Source organism: Hypomesus transpacificus, unplaced genomic scaffold (genome assembly GCF_021917145.1).
Source record: "Hypomesus transpacificus isolate Combined female unplaced genomic scaffold, fHypTra1 scaffold_491, whole genome shotgun sequence".
Taxonomy (NCBI): domain Eukaryota; kingdom Metazoa; phylum Chordata; class Actinopteri; order Osmeriformes; family Osmeridae; genus Hypomesus; species Hypomesus transpacificus.
In genome coordinates, this window is record NW_025814006.1 from 12,170 (window position 1) to 33,127 (window position 20,958).

Consider the following 20,958-nt stretch of genomic DNA (forward strand, 5'->3'; position numbering starts at 1 on the left):
CCCCCTTCTCCTCATGCATGCCTTCTATTTTCTTATTTCTGTTAGTTTATCTCTCTTTCTCACTTAAGTCCGGTAGGTGGTGCGTACCAGTGCACCATGCACAAGGGGGGGGGGGGGGGGGGGGGGGGGGGGGGGGAGGGGGATCAACTCAGTTTATAGAACTCTGCTTGATTAGGCATTTTGCGTAATTTGTGCTGATGGACTAACTCTCTAATAGTCATGGTGGGATAGCCTACTGACTTTTTATTAAGCCATGGACAAACAAGATTCAACACTGTTCAACATGCGTAATCAAACTGTTGTCTGCCATTGGATTTGTCACTCATCCTTCTAAGCACCAGCAAGCCTTATTAAACATAAACGGGATAAGCTATAAACATAATGTAAGTCTATTTAGGCTTACATAGTTTGCATCGTAAAAAAAAAAATATAGCAACTTGGTGTGTGTGTTTCAGTCTTGCTCTGCATACTGTCTCTCTCGTTATGTCCTTCTAGTACTATAGAAGGGTGTGCGCTCCCCTGCAGCTCTCCCAAGGAGACCCCAGACACAGAGTGGCTCCATTAGCCCCACAGTAATGCTTTTAACCCCTTACGAGGCACAGGACGTTAAACCACTCTCACCATTTAGCACTGCCTGGGATGGCTGCTATCTCTGTCTTCTCAGCATTATTTCATCAAATAAGACAACAGCTTATGCAGAGCTGAAAACAAACAGTAATTTTATTAGAGATTAAACATTTGGACGACCACAGAATAGATGAACAGGCCGTTGGTCTGACACAGGGCTTCTCAGCTCCGGGACCAGTGACACCCCCAACTGCTTGGCCAGTAAACTCTGGAGTGAGAGACACAAGACCCTGGGATGAATGTGTGGACGTAACTAACAACCGGAGGTGAGTAAGGGGTGTCGTTTGGTATGAAGTCGTGGGCATACCGTCAATGGACCAAGCCTCCTCTCTTTCCAATGCTGTCCCCCACCCATTTACTGCTCATTCTACAGGGCATACAGGAAATCCTCGCGGGCAGTAGGGCGTATGCCTGAGTTTCACGTCGTCCGCCATCTGGCGTGGATCCTAGTGTTTGGGTTTGAGGAGGGGTGACGGTGGGGCGGGCCCAGAGCTGGGAAACCCGGGGCTCACTAGCCCAACCAATTGAACCTGACAAAAGGCACCGACAATACACAGATGTAGTAATCACATCAAATACAATGCTGCCCCTTCTAATGCAGGGGGCCAAATAGAAACCATGACAGGGAACAAGTCAGTCACACGAAGGTTGGAACTGTACACCGGAAACACACGGCTGTGTGGAGGTCTCCCGCTCGTTTCGACACAAAGGCAATTTTTCTCTGGTGTTAACCCCAGGGCAGTAGAGCGACAGTAGAGTCCATGAGAAGAACGACAACAACTCGGTCATAGAAAGTCCCTCGAGCCGGAGGAGCGAGACAACGAGCGGAGAGCGAGAATTAGCACCAACCTCGGGGGGGGGGGGGGGGGGGGTTCTGTTTCCTCTGGGTCCGCACACGGTCCACCATGGGGATGTGGAGGGACAGTCGGCCTGTCTTACTGACCGACTGACTGTCTTACTGACTGACTGTTTTACAGACTGGCTGACTGGCTGGCTGGCTAGCGTGGTCTGCAGCCACAGCCTCGAAATCTAGAACACCAGAGGGACAAACAGGGTGTCAAAGCTAGACGACCTCCCTGGTTGGTCAGCAGGAACCAGCAGTGAGTCATGAGGACTGTCTGGGACTGGGTTTGTTGGATTCGCATGGAAATGAAAGATGCAGGGGGGGGGGCCAGCTCCACCCTCCGCGACGTCCCAGTTAAACCCGAGATTACATTCATGACAAAACAAGGGAAACGTGATGGTGAATGGACCTGTCCGACCTGTTCATGCAGTGGTCCTCTTTAGACGCAACATTGACATTATTGCTGACGCCACCAAACTGCTAAGCGTTAAGAAGCATTGCAGGGATGAGTTGACTTGCAGTGACCAGTGATGCAGTGGGGTTCTCTCTAATGAACAGGACCCAAGCACAGGGTTACAGGTACATGTTATGTTGTAATGAAGTGTCATTGTGACGAGCCTCTGGGTCAGCTTCGTATTTGTGACAACCGTCAACAGTTAATCATATCACTGTGTAAAGGCTTATGACAACTATAGGTGAGGACAGGAGTTTAGACAGCACTTCTTTTTTTTAATCCTCGTGATTTTAACTGAATATGGTAGCGCATACAAGCTTTCATGCAGATAGTGGTTGGAGATGATTCAAAATAAAACCCAAAACAAATAAATACACACTGTAAAAAACATAATTTGATATCAATATATTAAAATACTATTCAAAATCATATCTTGGAGACATTATCGTATTATGAAATAGATTGATAAATAGTTAGATACACAGAGGAATATACATATGCGCCTGTGTCCTTCATATTTCTTTGTAGTGACTAAATGACATAGATTAGAAGTTTCCAGATCTCCCCAGATGTAACAGTACAACCTAGAGAGCTGTCACATGTTCTATTCAACAATAACAACAAAATTACATACAGTTCAATAATAAAGATATACATACTGAATACATTATAAATGTCAAGACAGAAAAATAGAAAAATATCAATAGAAATAAAAAGTAAAATACATATCAGAGAAAGGAGAATACTTGAGAGTGTTGAGTCTTCATGTTTGTTAGGGTGGCTGCAGATGTCCAGTTGGCTTCAGCGGCTGCCATCTTGGCTGTAGTTTTCTCTGGTGTTGAACTGTAGTTTTTTTTCCAGTCCTGTGAGAACACACTCTCTTCCACACACATGCATATGCACACACACACACACACGCACACACACACACCCTTCAAGCCCACCCACGCAGGAACACTCATGCCCAAGCACACACGTACACACACGCAATTGCACGCACAGACACTCCACTCCACACACACACACACACACACACACACACACACACACACTATCACATAACCGTGCAACACTTGCAGGGCTGTTTCTTCTCATCCTCCTTCTTCTCTCCTTCCTCCCCGCCTCCATTGGCCTCCCCTTTCTCTGCCATGCTGCCGTTGGGGGGCCCCGCCTCCCCCGTGGCTCCCGCCTCCCCCCCCGTCTTCCCCTCCCCGTCTTCGATGACCACAAACTCAGCCTTGACGTCTCCGTCCACGCCCTCCGTGCCCAGAGCGGCGCGGCTCTCCTGCTCCTCCTCCACCGTCTTGTAGCCCATGAAGACCAGGGTGACGGGGTTCTCGGCGCTGGCCTGGTCCGGGCTGGGCCCCACCAGCTTAGCCTCCATGCCCGTCACCTCCCTCCTGGGGGTCTGGCCCGCCACCTTGCTGCCTTGCACCACGCCATTCTCACCTGCAGGGGGCGCAGTGGCACAGCACAGGGAATTAGATGGAGGGGAGGGGGGGGGGGGTTGAGAGAGATAGAAAGGGAGTAAGTTTAGGAGAGAGACACTGATATTTAGAGAAAAAGAGAGACAGAAAGGAGAGAGAGAGAGAGAGAGAGAGAGAGAGAGAGAGAGAGAGAGAGAGAGAGAGAGAGAGAGAGAGAGAGAGAGAGAGAGAGAGGGGAGAAAGAATGTTGGAGGAAGGAGGAGCAGGGAGGGGTAGACAAAAATGCGAGAAACAGAGAAAGAGAAATAGGGGGACTGAGGGAGAGAGGCAGAGAGACAGTGAAAAAAGAGGTATAGGAGGAGGAGAGGGATACGAGACCATGTGATCCATGTAGATGCTTTTAGTGTCACCTCCATTCTCTTTGGCCACGCCCCCATCATCTGCCACGCCTGTCTCCAGGTCCTCGATTTCCTGCTCCAGCCTGACGCGCACACACACACACACACACACACACACACACAGGGGTAGCATGAGATAAGGTGTCTGTGGAGATGATGATGACCCGGGTTCGATTCCCCAGCTGCATCCTGACCTGGTGATGTTCTGCTCCAGCAGTTTGGTCTTCACTTCGTCGTCGTGGAGACGCCTTTGTGTCTCCTCCTCCTCTGGCGCGCCGTCCAGCAACCAGCGCTCCCGCAGGGATTTAGACTGAACACACACACACAGCAAGGACTGAGGATGTGTGTGTATTTGTTCCCCTGTGTGTATTTATATATGTAATATATATATATATAATATATATAATATATATATATATAATATATATGTGTGTACCTGTGTGTATGTGTACCAGAGTATCATAGCAGGAACATCAAAAGGACAGTTAAGAGTATTTGTCAAGCACACACTGCCCCTTGTGGTCACTACAGGTCATAGTCACCGCCCGTCCACCTCCCATCTGTCCTCTCTCTGACAGACCAGCTCCAGGTTCTGCTGCCAACTGGACCAGGGGCCGTGTTAGGGAACTGCCCCTCCTCAGAGATCCACCACCTGGCAGACCTAGAGACCTCGTCCTCTCTTCTACCCTGTCTAGACCTCTCCTTCTCTCTTCCCCTCCGTTTCTCCCTCTCTCTCTCCCACCCTGTCTAAATATGTTCACTCTTCCCATTTCTCTTCCCATTTCCTCATTTCTCCCTACCGCCTCGACTAAACTGCTCCTTCTGTCTTTCCCCTTTCTCCCTCTCCTTCCTGTCTTAATCCTGTCTTCTCCCTTCCCCTTGACTGCTCCCATCTTCTCCAATCTCTCTCTTCCGCCCTCTCCTTCTCGCCATCTTTCTCCAGTCCCGTCGACCTGTCTCCATCTTTCTTACTCTCCAGTGCTCACATTCTCTCTTCTATCTCGCCCGATGAATTTTCACGGTGTGCCAATGAGACGTTTCAGAGTGAAAAAGACCCTCGTTTTCATTCTCCCTGAGTGTCCCTGTGGCTCAGCCAGACTCTGTATGAGGACCCACGGACTGACTGCAGCTCTGGTAGCCAGCTTTATGTGGATTCCTCTCCAGTGATGCAACAAGAATTTCCAAAGCAAAACTCCCTGTTTCGCCCCCCTCACCCCACCCTTCCCTCCCCTTCCTCTCCCCCCACCTCCCCTCCATCCCTTCATGATATCATTCCGTCTTTTGTCTGTCCATCGGCATGTCCTTTTCTGTCTCACCTGTCTGTTCGGTCGTTCCCCTGCCCGCCTCGACGGAAGCTTTTACTGGTCTTTACCCTGCGCGCTCACTAACATTGATTTCGCTCTATTTCTGCTCTATGGCTGTAATCCTACACTCCAGCTACATACTCCAGCTCTTTATCTGTCTCTGGAGTATCAGACCCAACCCTAACCCTCCCCCCCCTTTCTTTCTCCCTCTCTCCCTACCCCTCTCGTGCTCCCTCTCTTTCTCTCTCTCTCTCCCATTCTCATTCTACCTCCCTTTCTCTCACTCCATCCATCCCTCCCTCCCTCCTCCACTCCCACATGCAGGCCGGCTGCCTGACGTCACTGGATATCCTCACACACACCTCAGACACACCCATACCATATTCACAGATGCACACAAACACACACATAGAAACACACACACACACGCGCGCACATACACACACACACACACACACACACACACATACAGCAGAAAACAGCAGCCAAAGCAGCAGAGCTCCATAGCTCGCGTCTGCCACATTGTTCTCTGGAGTGAAACCTGCTAACTCTGCATACAATGGCCCTGGCCATAATCTCTCTCTCGCTGCTCTTTGTTGCTCTGGCTATCTCTCTTTCTCTCTGTTCCACTCTCTCTCACACACAGAGATACAAACTTTGCTTGTCATGCTTTGAAATAAAGCATTACAAATCTGACTGTAGTTCAGAAACAGGAAAACAATTCTAGTGGATCTTTTCTTTCTGGGGAAAGGGTCAGTTTGTGTTCCACCTGGGGTTAGGGTGGTCCAAGTGTTGGGGTTAGTAAGTGTGTTGGGGTTAGTCATGGTGTTAGGGTTATGGTTAATCAAGGTGCTAGAATTAGTCAGGGTGTTAGAGTTAGTGATGGTTAGTCAGGGTGTTAGTTAGTCATGGTGTTAGAGTTAGTCATGGTTAGTCAGGATGTTCGAGTTACATTGAGTCATTTAGCAGACGCTAAATGACTTACAGTAAGTACAGGGACATTCCCCCCGAAGCAAGTAGGGTGAAGTGCCTTGCCCAAGGACACAACGTCATTTGGCATGGCCAGGAATCGAACCAGCGACCTTCTGATTACTAGCCCGATTCCCTAACCGCTCAGCCACCTGACTCCCATTTTGTCACACACCGTCATGGTTTTAGAGGTAGGCCAGGCTCCATTTGTAGGCATCACACTGGGTTGTAGCTTAAGGCCAGTGTTTGCATCATCACATATGCCAATTTGCTAATTAACAACAGACCTGGCATTTCAGTGTTTACAGCTTCACCTTCACACATGTGTGTGTGTAGGTGTGTGTGTGTGTATGTGTGTGTGGGAGTGTGTATAGTTGTTCACCGTTGGGGTGTGCATAGTTATATAAACCTACACACTTATCCAAACCTGTATACTTACATAAACCTATAAAAGGTTTTACCGAAATCCTTAAACATCAAAATCAGGATTCGGCTTTTCACACAAGTATGCATGAGAGTGTGTATTTGCATGTGTTCATGTGTGTGCCTGTGCGTGTTCCTCTGGTCTGAAGAATACAGAATCCTGTGACAATGCAGAGAAGGCTTAGCCAGAGGAAACACATTTGTGACCCACTCCCACTAAACAGGAAACAGCTCCCACACACACCGCACCCCACTCTGACTGGCTTACACAGTACAATCAAACATTTCACACACACAAACACACACACACACGTACACACACACATACAGTATATACTGTACAGTGTACTCATACACACACATAAAATATATACTGCACAGTATACACACACAAACACACATACAGTATACACTGTATAGTATACACACAAACACACACATCCACACACACCCATATATACAATACAGTTTACAAACAAATACACACGCATACGCATGGATAAGCGCAGCCACAGACATCCAACAAGCGAACTGTTGGATGTCTGTGTTTGCCATCACCTCTCTGTCACCTCTGCTCTGATACAACCACAGAGATGGAAATACTCCCTATCTCCACGGTAACGGAATGTTCTGTATGGCCAGCAGATAAGAGCCAGACCAAGAGCTGCCTCACACACTCGATATGTCCACACACACACAAAACACATGACGCACCCATGCACGCCAAACACACGACACACACATTCAGTACACACATATAATACACACGCCTTGTATCAGAGCTGGCTCCCGAGTGTGGATCACAGGACTGTACAGGGCTTCCGAAGACTATTTCAGCCTCAGACAATCGAGCTGCCTTGGATGAAGGGATTCTATGAGAGTCAGTGGAGTGCACTTACGACCTTGCGTGCACCCAAATCTCTATTTTGGTGCTAGTGTGTGTGTGTGTGTGTGTGTGTATGTGTGTGTATTGTTTACCTTGAGATGCTGGAGCTGCCTTCGGTCATCATCCAGCTGCCTCCTCTTGTTCTCAATCTCTGTCTGCTTCTTCCTCTTCTCCTGCACACACACACACACACACACACACACACACACACACACACACACACACACACACACACACACGGCTCTGATTATAAAGTTAGTGAGGAGTATGTTGCGTGTGCTGCTTGTGTGTGTGTTCTTTATGTGGGAACTAATGGTGTAGGATATGGGGTCTAAAAGGTCTAAGAGGCCTGAGAGCCATTTCAGCAGAGGGCTGACCGTTGAACAGGATGGAATGATGATGTTGTTTCTAAAACCTGCTAGCATTATATTGATTATGTGTGTGTGTGAGTGTGTGTGTGTGAGGTACTAGACTTACAGCGATTGCCTGAAGTTTCTCCTCCTGTGACACCTCAGCCATTCTGACAGAAGGAGAGAAAGGGAAAGATGCACAGGGATTCAGAGAGAGAAACACACACAAAGAGAGAGAGAGAACCAGAGAGAAAGAGAGAGAGACACAAAGAGAGAGAGAAAGAGCCAGAGAGAGAATATGCCTGAGTTGATTTTCAACAGATTCCCAGTAGCCACGCCCCTTTCCCTCAACCTGTCAGAGCGTGAATCATAGAGAGAGCCTGGAATCGTTGGCTGCTATGGCAACTGGCTGGGTGCATGGCAACAACACCTTGTGTTTCAAAGCTTGAGAAAAACGTGACATTATTTTGTTGTTGTTTGTATCCTCTGCCTGTTTGTTTAGTGGTCCAGAGTCTTCGAGCATGTTGCCCTGGCAATGACATATGGAGTGCTACAGTAAAACTATTTTACACTCATATTGGCACACACACCCAAAACACCCAACCACATTAGCATCACATGGATAGAGAGCCCTCACAGAACATCATCTGATCTTCCCCTCTTCTCTTCCCTTCTCACTCCCTTTCTTCATCTCATTGCGCTAGACCCCCAGCACTAAAGACTAACCCTACCCTCACCAGACCCCAGCTCTATAGACTAACCTTACCCTCACCAGACCCCAGCTCTATAGACTAACCTTACCCTCACCAGACCCCCAGCTCTATAGACTAACCTTACCCTCACCAGACCCCAGCTCTATAGACTAACCCTCCTCTCACCAGACCCCCAGCTCTATAGACTAACCCTACCCTCACCAGACCCCAGCTCTATAGACTAACCTTACCCTCATCAGACCCCCAAATCTATAGACTAACGCTCCTCTCACCAGACCCCCAGCTCTATAGACTAACCCTACCCTCACCAGACCCCAGCTCTATAGACTAACCCTAACCTCACCAGACCCCCAGCTATATAGACTAACCCTACCCTCACCAGACCCCAGCGCTATAGACTAACCCTAACCTCACAAGACCTCCAGCTGTCACTAACCCTAACCACACTAGACCCCCTAGACACTCAACAGCAGAAGTCAGACTAGAGCAGAGCTCGGCTTAGATAACGTCTGGGCTGATCAGATCAATGGAGGACAGCCATACAGGGCACACAGACAGACAAGTTAGAGAGAGCAGGCAGGCAGACAGACTAGCATGCAGGCAAAAAAACTAGCGATTTGACAGGCAGACAGACAAGAAAACAGGCAGACAGACATATTGCTGGAGCAGCATTTCCAGTAAGACATTAGTCGCTTGTGTTGAGTACATAGCCTTAAACGTGCTTCCTGTCTTCCTAATGGCCTCCACTCAACCAGTGCAGTCAAGCGCCCTGGGGATGGAATACACCACCTACCTGCCTATCTCTCTGGAGCCCCTGAACCCTGCACACATTCGCGTCTACCTGACATGTCACACATTTATCAAACCCCACCAGCTATAACCAGGACATGGATGTGGGGACCAGATTCTAGAACTCTAGGTCTAGAACTGTGGTCGTCAATCTAGGATTTTAGATCTGTATTTTGAGAACTGTGATGGTTCATCTAGGATTCTAGAACGGTGATTATTGATCCGTGATTCTAGAACAGTCGTTTTCGAACTGTGATGATTAATCTGTGATTCTGGATGTGTTCTCAGTGAGGCATGTGCAGGCTTAAGACTCGTGTCTAGGGGTGACACATCGTCAGATTAGACCAGGTCTGAAGACTGCTAATCTGGGATTATGTCAAACAGACACCCAATACCCTGGATTAGGAGACAACAGCATACGGACATCGGATACCAGCACACACACACTGCGGGAGGCCTTGTTAACACACACTGCTGGCGGCGCACACCTCTGACTGAGGACCGACCATCTATCATGAACCTAATGACCAGCCTGTGCACTTGAACGCAAGGGAAGAGGAAGCCAGTGCCGTATCCTTCTACTACACACATCTGGAGTGTCTCCCCCCTCCTCTGCCGTGCTCTCTCCTCCTCCCTCCTCTCCTCGTCTCCCTTCCGTCTCTTTCCTTCTCTCTCCTCTCCCCTCTCCCCTCCTTTCCCATCCTCTCTCCTCCTCTCCCCTCCTCCTCCTCTCAACTTCCTCCTGTTCCTTCCTTGGGGCCAGGAGGTCAGAGGGACAATAATACTCTTTCCTCCTGTGACCACGCACTCATGGTCTCTATCTCTACATACCACTCACACACACATTATCTTTCTCTGTCACTCGTTCAAGCACACACATCCACACACACACACACACACGTTGTCTTTCACTCCAAAAAATGCCCTCTCTCACACACACAGGCAACCACATTCTCTCTCTTTTTCTCAAACACACACACACACATTCTCTGTCTATCTCTCTCACACTGACATTCTCTCTCACTAGCAAACCCCTCACACTACCTCACTCTTTTCTCTCAAAAACTCCCTCCCTTAAACACACACACAGCTGTATCTGGCTAGAAGTGATAGTAAGTCTGCCATGCTAAACAATCTTGGGCCAAAACAAACCCAAAGAGGTTGTGAAGTGGAAGCTTGAGACTCCTGGAGAGGAAACCCAGATATGAGACCAACCAGAGAGGGATGCATAATACTCCATTACACCCCTTACACTGGAGAGAAAGGGAAGCGAAACACTCCGAAACACCCCAACACACAGGAGAGAAAGGGAAGCGAAACACTCCGCAACACCCCAACACACTGGAGAGAAAGGGAAGCAAAACACTCCGAAACACCCCAACACACTGGAGAGAAAGGGAAGCGAAACACTCCGAAACACACTGCGTCGAGCGGGACACAAATCCAGGGAAACCGAAGAGGAATCCCATTGAGAGACATGAGGAGGGCACTGGGAGGGGCCTGGGAATGGTGTGTGTGTGCGTGTGACATCACACACACGTCCATCACTTATGTCACATGTTTGAGTGAGCTCACCGTCATGATTCGTGTCTCGTGTGTGTGTACATGTGTGACTTTCCTGACAGAGCTAGAAAGAGTCTGCAGGACCATCAGGGAAGGACATTCAATTCTGACAAAGAACAAACTCAAACAGGTGTGTGTGTGTGTGCGTGTGCGTGTGTGTGTGTGTGTGCGTGTTTTGTTCAATCAATGAAGGACGTCAGCTTGAACAAGAAGCAGAGTGATGTGTCAGCAGAGAGGAAACAGTCCCCCGAACAGAACCTTCTGTCTCCAGGCTTTCCATTGTGCACACATGCTAACAGCATTAGCATGCTAAGAGCATTAGCATGGGTAGGGATAATGGCATTAGCCTGCTAATAGCATTAGGTTGGGCAGGGTTAATAGATTTAGCATGCTAACAGCATTAGCATGGGCAGTGTTAATAACCTGGTAGCAGTTTACGCATTACCACTGCTGTTTCTCAGAAAACAGACGCTCTTTCTCGTTCTCTTTCTGGTCAGAGGAACAGGAAATGTAGCTCAACACTTTAACCTGGCTTTACAGTCTCTATTACACATGCTACAAGAACTTAATTAGGCCCAGTTGGTATTCCTGGTATTCCCTCATACTATGAATTGCATAATCAGATGCTGATGTTATAACAACAGTCCTAATCCCTGGTATCGGTAACTATCCTTTGATACAGTACTTCTGCATATGTGTGTAGGAGATAACAAGAATGTGTGTGTGAAAGAGATAGATAGAAAGATGGTGAGAGAGAGAGAGAGAGAGAGAGAGAGAGAGAGAGAGAGAGAGAGAGAGAGAGAGAGAGAGAGACAATATGTGAGTGTGTGTGGCATTCTAGCCTGGGGACTGGGTTCTGGGTTAGGTTGGTTTCACAATGAACACATAGAGAGATTGAGTCCTCTTTAACTAGTTATCAATAGTGCTTTAGATATGATCCATCTACCACCCAACTGCTGACTATCATATGAGTATGTGTGGTGAGCGTGGTGAGCGTGTGTGTATCCGTGTGTATGTGTGTGTATGAGCTCTGGTCTTTGTGTTGTCATCTGAGATTAAAAGGATTTAGAGGCTAAAAATGACAGTTTATCAGAAAACAACAGAAAATTGACTGGGGAAAAAACACGCAAATCCGTTCTTTCTTTCTGTCTGTCTTATATAGTGTGAGAGAGGAAAGAAAGGGGAGTAAGAGAAAAGCAAAGGGAAGGGAGAGAAAGTGAATTACAGTGAGGAGGAAGAGAATTAGAGGAAAGACATGAGAAGGATGAAAGAGAGAGAGAGATAGTAGAAGAAGGTTATAACATGAACCGTTTCCGTGGAGACAGAGACCTGGGTCATGGCAGCCAGCTGTCGATTTGTGTGCAGAAATGAAGTTAACTCTCCCTTTTCTTCCTTCTCTCTCTCTATCTCTCTGCTTTTCCCTCTCTACCACATTCCCCCATCTGTATGATTGCCTAAGCCCTATACTAACCAACCATCATCATGCCTTGATAGATGTATTATTTTTTAATAACAATGATCATTATAATAAGTGTCACTACATGGAAGAGCTACACTCTAGTATGTCCTTCATCTGTGGTAGAGAGAGGGTAGGGGGAGAGAGTGGGAGAGAGGGAAAGAGATAGAGAAAGGAGGGGGAAGAGAGAGGGAGGGATGTGGTTAGAGAGAAGGATAACGAGGTGAGGGATGGAGGTAGGGAGGAAGAAGGGGGAGAAATTGAGTGTGAGAGAGATCGAGAAAGAGGAATTGTGTGAGCAAGAGAGAGAGAGCCACAGCAGCCCTCTACTCATCCCCAGTGAGGGTGTCTGACGATGGCTGGTCACACCAGAGTTATCTCTTCTGTCTGTCTGACACTACCCATATCTGGAGGCCGGATATAGATCCCCAGCCTCGCCTGGCGGTCCCAACCCCCTGCCCAGTGCACAGCCCGACCCTCACCCTACAGCCCGGGGGCTGGGGAACTGGGACTTCAACACCGGATGCATATAGAGTCTAGACAGGCCATCAAACCAATCAGTAAACATGTCTAAAGATTAAAAGTGTTAATGTGTAGATAATGTCAATTATATGCCGGCTCAGCAATAGCTGTTCTGTGGTGGATATACAGGCTAGATGGATCTATCAAATATTCCAGTTGATATTCATGTCCCAGACATAATCTGAAAGTCAGAATAGAATGATTTGTTATTGACGTTTCTTAAATGCTTTTTTTTTTTTAAGCAACCGACCAGTTCCGAATCTTCTTGTCTTAGGATGGATCTACTTTGATGTCTCTGTCTGTCTGGGTCTCCATGAAATCCATCAAAAAGTTGGGTGCGGTGTGCTCAGATGCACGTCTCCTATTGTTGGTCGGCAAACCTGGGCCAAGTCAACAAAGATGTTGTCCTTCGTCTCTTCCCTTCCCTGGACACCCATGAGACTCACAGGAACTCAGTGAACATACAATGGAGACCTTCGAGAATAAAGACCAAACAAATAGGCTTCCGCAAGTTTGCAAAATATCGTTATTGTTACAAAGATTGAAAGAAAAATCTGAGACGTTGGGGGTCTTGGCCTTGATTTACGAAGGTGTGGGAAGATGCGTGAGAAGCGACTGCGAGTTTTTGTGCCGAATAAAGCTGAATAAATGTATTCTCCCTGGACTACTGAACCCAGACTACTAAAATGCTGCAGCAAGAGCAGTCTAGAGTGAAAATTCCAGACAAGAGTGTGTAATATCCATGGTTATCAGCTCAAGCGCGCCATGTTGAAACGAACCCCGCACACCACAACACAGCATTGAAATCCTCTCGCACTCAATCGCATTCAAACGGGGGAAAAAAAAGAAAAAGCAAAACACACCGCCAGCATCTCTTCTCTGGCTATGTCTGGTTTGTGGCGCCACTGGTAATGCCCGCCGAAGCAAAAACCCAGACAGCCCTTCACCCCTAAACACTCGCCTGGCGAACAGATCAATATACATGATGGATCAACCCTGTGTTTGCGTAAACATGTCGCGGTGTTGCACCTGTCCACTTGACAGAATAGCGTTTGCCTACCTGAATAACCTGCACGGGGACGGCCAACAAATAGCACAATCAACGCTGAATCATTCTTATCACATTACGAGCTATTGCCACCATTTAAAATGAATAAAAACATCTGTTTGGGTGATTTTGGTATCACGAGGTAATAAACATGTTTTCCCCCCCAAATTAAAAAAAGATGCGTCGCCATTATAGCGGGTTTCATGCAATGTTATTGTAAACAACAGGTTCACAATGTAGTCACTTCATTTGACTGTCGCACGGGAAAGGCTTCATTATCTCGATGGCTTCGCCCGGGCCCGAGTCATCTCCTCTCCATCCCTCCGCAGCGCCGGGGGAGGCTTGCTTGAACCTTTTTTTCCATACAGCTTCATTTCTATGTCAACACTAGACAGTTTTATGAAATCAGCTCGAGTACCCTGCTGCAGCTCTACATACATTGACTACGAGTTCATTTAAAACAGTACTTACTCAGTCGAAGATCGTTGTCACCTCGGGCGTCAGTTCTTTCCACTCAGAATATCAGCAGTTCACGGTTTGTATGCTCTGTCCTCGCAGACTACCCTATAATGTGGCGTGTTTGTTTATTCTCGTCGTCGGTCCTCAGTAAGCTCAGCCACCTTCCCTCCTCTTCTCTGTCCTCCACTTCTCTACTCCTCTCCTGGCTGCCACCCCGTTCCTTGGCTACTGAGCTGCCGATAACGCGGATTGCGGGGAGCTCGTGCGCTCGACCCGTCAGAGGACCATTGGCGTGAATGTGCGTCCGGCAAAGCGCGTACTTTGCTTGGATTGGTTAAATCGCCGCGGTTTGGGTCTGATTGCCGCGATGCGCTCTGAGGTCTCGCCCCAATGGCCTACAGTTTGAAATGCGAAAGGACGACCTCTGGCTCACTATTGCACCGCTATAGTAGACTTATAATGCGTGTGTGTTAGGGTGAGTGTAGGAGAGAGAGAGGAATGGAGAGAGAGGGAAAGGGATAGGCTACGCCTTCCTATAGAAGAAAAAGGGGGCCCCGCTAGCGTTGACAGATATGCTTCCTCCCACATATTGTGGGCCTCTGCTAAAACGTATGACGTGATCAGCTCATACCTGAGTCTGTGGTGGGATAATAATAAGACGGCGGGGCCACTAATGTATTGAAATAACAGGCAAATCACAGCGTATTTCTGGGTGCTTGCAGAATTGGTGGGCTGGTTGCTCGTGCTCTCCACCTAGTGTTTGTTTGTGGTATTTCTTCCTGTCTGCACCAAAATGTCTAGCATCCTCATGGGTTCAATCTCGCGACAATAAAAAAGACGTTAAATGATTGATCAGCATATTCTGTGTACAGCCATTCTCTGTGGGAATCTACATTGTTAATTTTTTGCAGTATCAAAATCTTTATCGCAATCCCCGTAATATGGGTATTCCCGTAATATGGGTATTGGGTTGATAGGAGGGTGGTTGCCATTGTTATTTGGTTCCTTGTCGTTTTATTATTGTCATGCTGCACCTTTCTCCTTTTCCCACTAGAGGGCGTGTGTACTCCATTCTTCATTGCAGCTGGCTCAATGAAGATACATGCACATTTTATGAAATTGGAAACTCGGTTCATGGAATTGGTGGTATTTGTCCATGTGTTGAGTCGGCAATGAATCATGGGCAGGCATTTGTTCAGAAGATGCCCACTGATGTCTTCTATATATTGTTTATGTATATAATATAGTAGTACTCTGTATTTGGTAAAGTTGTAGTGGCAGGGTTGACGTCTCTCCAAAGTAGGAGTGGAGAGGAGAGCAGTCTCACAATAGAGATGTTTTCAGGCTTCACCTTGGAAACCGACAGTCTCCTAAATTGGAAGCGTGTAACAACCGTTGCTAGAGAAGAGCAGGGGCAGAGCTAGGACTCGGTGGAAAGTGGTCTAAGACTGAACCAGGCTAGTATTATGCTACTACCAACCAGGCTAGGATTGGATTTGGACTGGGTTAGAACCAGACTGGCTGTTCTTGAACCAGGCTAAGACTGTTCCAGGACCCAGCTAGACCACATGGGCTAGTAGCCTACTGGGCTAGGTGGGATATAAGGGAGATGAGAACTGATCTTCCTGTGTAAAGAATGTTAGGAGGCTGGACGAGGGGAGTGCATGGGGTTGCTAGGGGGCTGTAAGGAGGGGAACAGACTGGGCGGGGGAGGGAGGGGGGCATCTGAATATAGAAGTTGGAGAGAATGAAAGGAGCTTATCTCTAAGACTTCAGTCTCTAAGTCTTCAGTCTCTTACTCTCTCTCTCTCTCTCTCTCTCTCTCTCTCTCTCTCTCTCTCTCTCTCTCTCTCTCTCTCTCTGTGTGTTGCAAACCCACTCACACATCCCCACGTGCATTTGCACAAGTACACATGCATCCAAACACACTGCCAAGTGGATGGGGGCTCTGCACGTCTTCTGCCTCTTATGACTCACTGGGGCACACACGCTCACAAACACTATCTCTCCCTCTCGCACACACACACACGCACACACACACACACTCACTCACACACACGCGCGCACACAACACACACACACACCTACATACACACCCATACACCACACACACACACTCTCTCTCTCTCTCTCTCTCTCTCTCCTCTCTCTCTCTCTCTCTCTCTCTCTCTCTCTCTCTCTCTCTCTCTCTCTCTCTCTCTCTCTCTCTCTCTCTCTCACTTTAACACACACTCATACACACACACATGCATACACTCTTTTCTTCTGTCTTATACAAAGACACAAATGACAAATAATGATGAACAAAACAGCCTTCCTGCGTGTCTGTCATGACATCATCATAACCATGGCTGACAGATGAGGGTCACTGCTGTTTCTGTCTGAGGAGAGAAATACTGGTCCGACTGTAGTTTCCAGTATACTTTTATACCTACCAAGGAGCTACTCATTACCTCTGCGTGTGTGGGCATGTGTGTTCAAGTGGGTATGTGTCAGTGTTTGAACATGGTGCCCGAGTGTGTGTATGCGTTCCCATATATGTTTGGGTGCGTGTACATGGTGTGTGGGTGTGTGGGTGTGTGTGTGTATGTGTGTGTGTGTGATAGACCTACTTGCAGCTCATTCTGCCTGTGGCCCAGCTCAGCAGCGTTATCTCAGGAACACTGAATAAACATGAGCGGTGTGTTGTCACTGAGCAAGAGTTGGTACCGTCCTGCATGTCTTCATCTGAACCAGCAGTCTGGAAACGTGTGGCCCTACTAGGTTACTGCTCCCACAGTGATGTCAAACACAAACCCATCTTTTATTTTGATTTGGACTCGATTGATGGCTCTCTCTCTTTCTCTCTCTCTCTCTCTCTCTCTCTCTCTCTCTCTCTCTCTCTCTCTCTCTCTCTCTCTCTCTCTCTCTCTCCCTCTCTCTCTCTCTCTCTCTCTCTCTCTCTCTCTCTCTCTCTCTCTCTCTCTCTCTCTCTCCCTCTCTGTCTCCCCCCATTTCTCTCCCTCCCCTCTCTCTTTCTCTCTCTCTATTTGTCTCTCTCTCTCTGTCTCCCCCCCCTCTCTCACTCTCTCTAAAACTCCCTCTCTCTCTCTCTGCCCCCCCCTCTCTCTATTTGTCTCTCTCACTGTGTCTCTTCCTCTTTCATACACACACCTACACACACCTACACAAACACACATACACGTACAGTTGCTATGGAGCCATAATGAAGGTGGTGTCATGGCAGCTTGTCTGTGTCTGCAGACCGTCACATTATGAAGCAGCATCATTCGAGAAACACCTACCATCACCAGCTCTCTCTCGCTCTCCTTCCTCCTATCTCTCCTCCCTCTCTCTCAAGCCCTCCCTCCTCCCTCCTCCCTCCCTCCCTCCCTCCCTCCCTCCCTCCCTCCCTCCCTCCCTCCCTCCCTCCCTCCCTCCCTCCCTCCCTCTTTCTCTCCCCCCTCCTCCTCTCTCTCTTTCTCCTCCCCATCTCTCTCTCTCCCCTTCTCTCTTGTTCATCTCTCGTCACCATCGCCCCCTCATCTCTCCCTCTCTGTTTGTACTTGATCCAGGCAATTGGTAGATGAGTTCATTTGTTTGTTTCGGTGGTGTTATTCTGTGAATTTATGTTGTGTTGATTTATCTCAAGGCATTCGTTCCTGCTCCTCTCAGAGTGGTGCTATTTCTGTCTCCAGCTACCTATCACGATCACTCAGTGAGACGAGCTCCACCCCTTCAGAGATGAGGTGACACATCTGATTCCTCCCTCCCTCTTTCTTTCTTTCTTTCTTTCTTTTCCCCCCATTTCCCCCCTTATTCCCAAGACTAAATCAGTCCAAATCAGATGCTGAGCCAGAGACAGATCCCTACTAGTGCTGCTGTGGGACTGGCAGAGGAAGTTGAGTTAGTCAGGATAGAGGAAGGTTCAGTCATGTTTTAGCCCCAGATCCAGCTTCTGGGCCCAGAGCTGGTTCTGCGTCGTGAAGAGAACTGGGGCTCTAATTGCTCGTTAGGATGGAGTCTTCAAAGTGGGTGATTAAGCGTGGATTAAACGGCGACAGTTTTTACATTTCACACTGGATTATTGACAGATTTAGCGGAGATTTAGTTTGTGTATGTCAAGGACGTGTGGGCGCACGTTCCTCTGCATCTCAGTGGTGAGACGATGGTGTGAAAGTCGTCAGCATGATTGTGTGCACATGCGCGTGTGCGTCCGCAAATGTATGTGTGCTTGTGTGTGTGTGTGTGTGTGTGTGTAATAGAGAGAGCCAGGGTTCTACCTGAAAGTCAAAAAATGCTTATGGATGAACAGTGGCACACATGGCACACACATGTGGAGAGCACCTGTACACACACACACACACACACACACACACACACACACACACACACACACACATGCACACACACACACAAGCACACACCCACACCCACGGACCGTCCCAGACATGCTTAGTGTGGTCTGATAACTGTGTCAGTGTGTTAGTGCTCTCTAGCAGGCCTGCGGGGTATTTAGACATGTACAGTTCTACTCATGCATGTAGGAGCACATTCACATGAACCCAGTGAGGCTGAAACAGCACTCCAGCGCTCCACATGTACACATGCAGTGGTAGGAAGCTGCAGGATGTAGGGAGATCTGTGTGTCGGTGTGTGTCACTGAGTGTGTGAGTGTGGGTGTGCCAGTGTGTGTAAACTGTATGTGTTTGTGTGTGTGTGTGTTTGTGAAAGGTCTCTGTTTGTAAGTCGACATGAATGCATGTGCGGTGTGTGTGTGTGTGTGTGTGGAGGGGGTAGATCTCAGTTTCACGTTCATGCATATGTGGGGTATATGCATTCATATGGATGGTGTATGTCCGTGCTGTGGGATCCCATGTGTTTGTGCGTGTGTGGGCGTGAGATGAGAGGGAGTATCAAACCCAGCCGCTGACAGCTCAGGACCTTAACGGTCCTTAGTTTTCTTCTGCAAGACTGAATCACTCCTGAGAAGGTCAACAGCATCCTCTGGATAGATGTGCTACACTAGAGCACACACACATCCAAACGCATACACACACACATACACCCACACACACACACTCACAGACACATACGCAAAAAAATACTTTGTCACACAGGGACACACACATCGTGTGTCTACTTGCCTGTAGAGAAGGCCTAGTTTCTATGCTTCCCCCCAGTCTTCACATGATCTCCACACCAGTGTGTCTATCCATCAGGAAGAGGAAGCCTTTGAAAGACTCTCTTTCTCTGTCTCTGTCTCTGTCTCCCTCTCTCTCTCTCTCTCTCTCTCTCTCTCTCACTCTCTCTCTCGCTCACTCTCCTTACCTCAGTCAAGAAATCTACATTTCTATCACTCCATACACTCAAACTAATTCCAACAAAGGTGAAAATGCCCCTGAAAACCAGATCAAAAACAGCAGAAGTGTGAGAACCTGAGATGGAGAAGGAGAAGGGTGAGAATTACAGCACATTAGAAAACCAGAGTGAGAAATAGCGCGCGAGAGAGCGAGCGAACAAGAGACAAAGGAGAGAGAAACGGAGAGAGAGAGAGATTGAGAGGGCTAGAGAGGAAGAGCACTGGAGAGCACGATGAAGGGGAAAGTGAGAAAAAGAGCAAGAGTGTGGGCGAGGGGTGGAGAGAAAGTACGAGCGTGGTGTGGAACGTGTGTGTGAGCGAGAGACGCCGAGAGAAAGAGAAGAGTGCGAGAAATAGAAGACTTCAGAAAATCCCAAAGAAAGAGAGACAGAGACAGTGCGAGAGAAGGAAAGAGAGCATAAGGACCACGAGGAGACGGAGCGAAACAGAGGAGGAGAAGGGGCAACGAGAGAAGAGACAGACCGAGAGAAAGGAGAGAGGAAAGACTGAGAGAAAGGAGAGAGCGAGAACGAGGGAAAGGAGAGAGGGACAGAAAGAGGAGACAGAGAGAGAGAGCGTTCTTGCCTGTTGTCTCTGTTGAGGCTGAGTTACAGGCTGACTATCCTTGGGATTCAACACACCATCTGCACTCGCACTGTCCATACCTTCATCTGACAGACCAATGCTATAGAGAAGTGCACACACACACGCACACTTTTATTTCAAACAGACGCACGCTCTCATTTAAAACACAGACTTTCCTTTAGAAGACACACACACGTTTGAAACACACTCACACGTTGAATTGAAACACACACACATATCATTGTATAGTGAACCCAAATACAAACGCTTCCTTCCCAAGACAAGGCTGGAAGCGTCTGTGTGAGTCATAAGGGACCCAGAATACATTGTAGACGTGTGCAGTGTGTGTTTGTACAGTAGGAGTGTGTTTATATTGTGTGCTTGAGCAGTATATGTGTGTGTTTTCACCGTATGTATGTTTGTGTGTTTGTGTGAACCCTAACCCTGCTCCACCAAAACTCATTAACAGGCAGGCTTAGTTACAACAACATGCTTTTGACAGTCCCTTTAAAAACACTTGTTTCTTTATTTAATAATATGATGTCACTTGTTACACGTATGACCACAGTTAAAAAAAGAACTAAAATCAAACAGCAGCCCATATAAAAAGAGAACCATCGAGTCATTTCATAATATTAGTCTCAAGTCTTTTCTATAGTCACGATACAAAAGAAGCCAAAGGATGGTCAGCACGTGGAATGCAGCATTTCTGTCTGTTAAAGGTTAGGCTGCTGAGCCGTACCAGCACACTAATGAGCCCCCCCCCCCCACCCCCCACCCCCCCCCCACCCCCCCGACAC

The 20,958-nt window shown here is 47.9% G+C and overlaps 1 protein-coding gene across 2 annotated transcripts; it reads right to left on the minus strand.

Moving 5' to 3' along the window:
* Positions 1–702: 702 nt before the first annotated feature.
* palm1b (paralemmin 1b) lies at positions 703–14,732 on the minus strand. 2 transcript variants are annotated; one of them, XR_006955794.1, is made up of 7 exons: positions 14,245–14,732; positions 7,810–7,852; positions 7,425–7,505; positions 3,945–4,060; positions 3,763–3,833; positions 935–3,374; positions 703–835 (listed from the first exon to the last, which is right to left on the minus strand). XR_006955794.1 is itself a non-coding variant. In XM_047017185.1 (6 exons), the coding sequence occupies exons 2-6, from the start codon at positions 7,849–7,851 to the stop codon at positions 2,980–2,982; spliced, it is 705 nt and encodes a 234-aa protein (XP_046873141.1). In that variant the 5' UTR covers position 7,852; positions 14,245–14,732; the 3' UTR covers positions 703–2,979. The 2 variants fall into 2 exon arrangements, 1 of the variants encoding a protein (XP_046873141.1); XM_047017185.1 differs by having other exon boundaries at positions 703–3,374.
* Between the last annotated feature and the right edge of the window lie 6,226 nt (positions 14,733–20,958).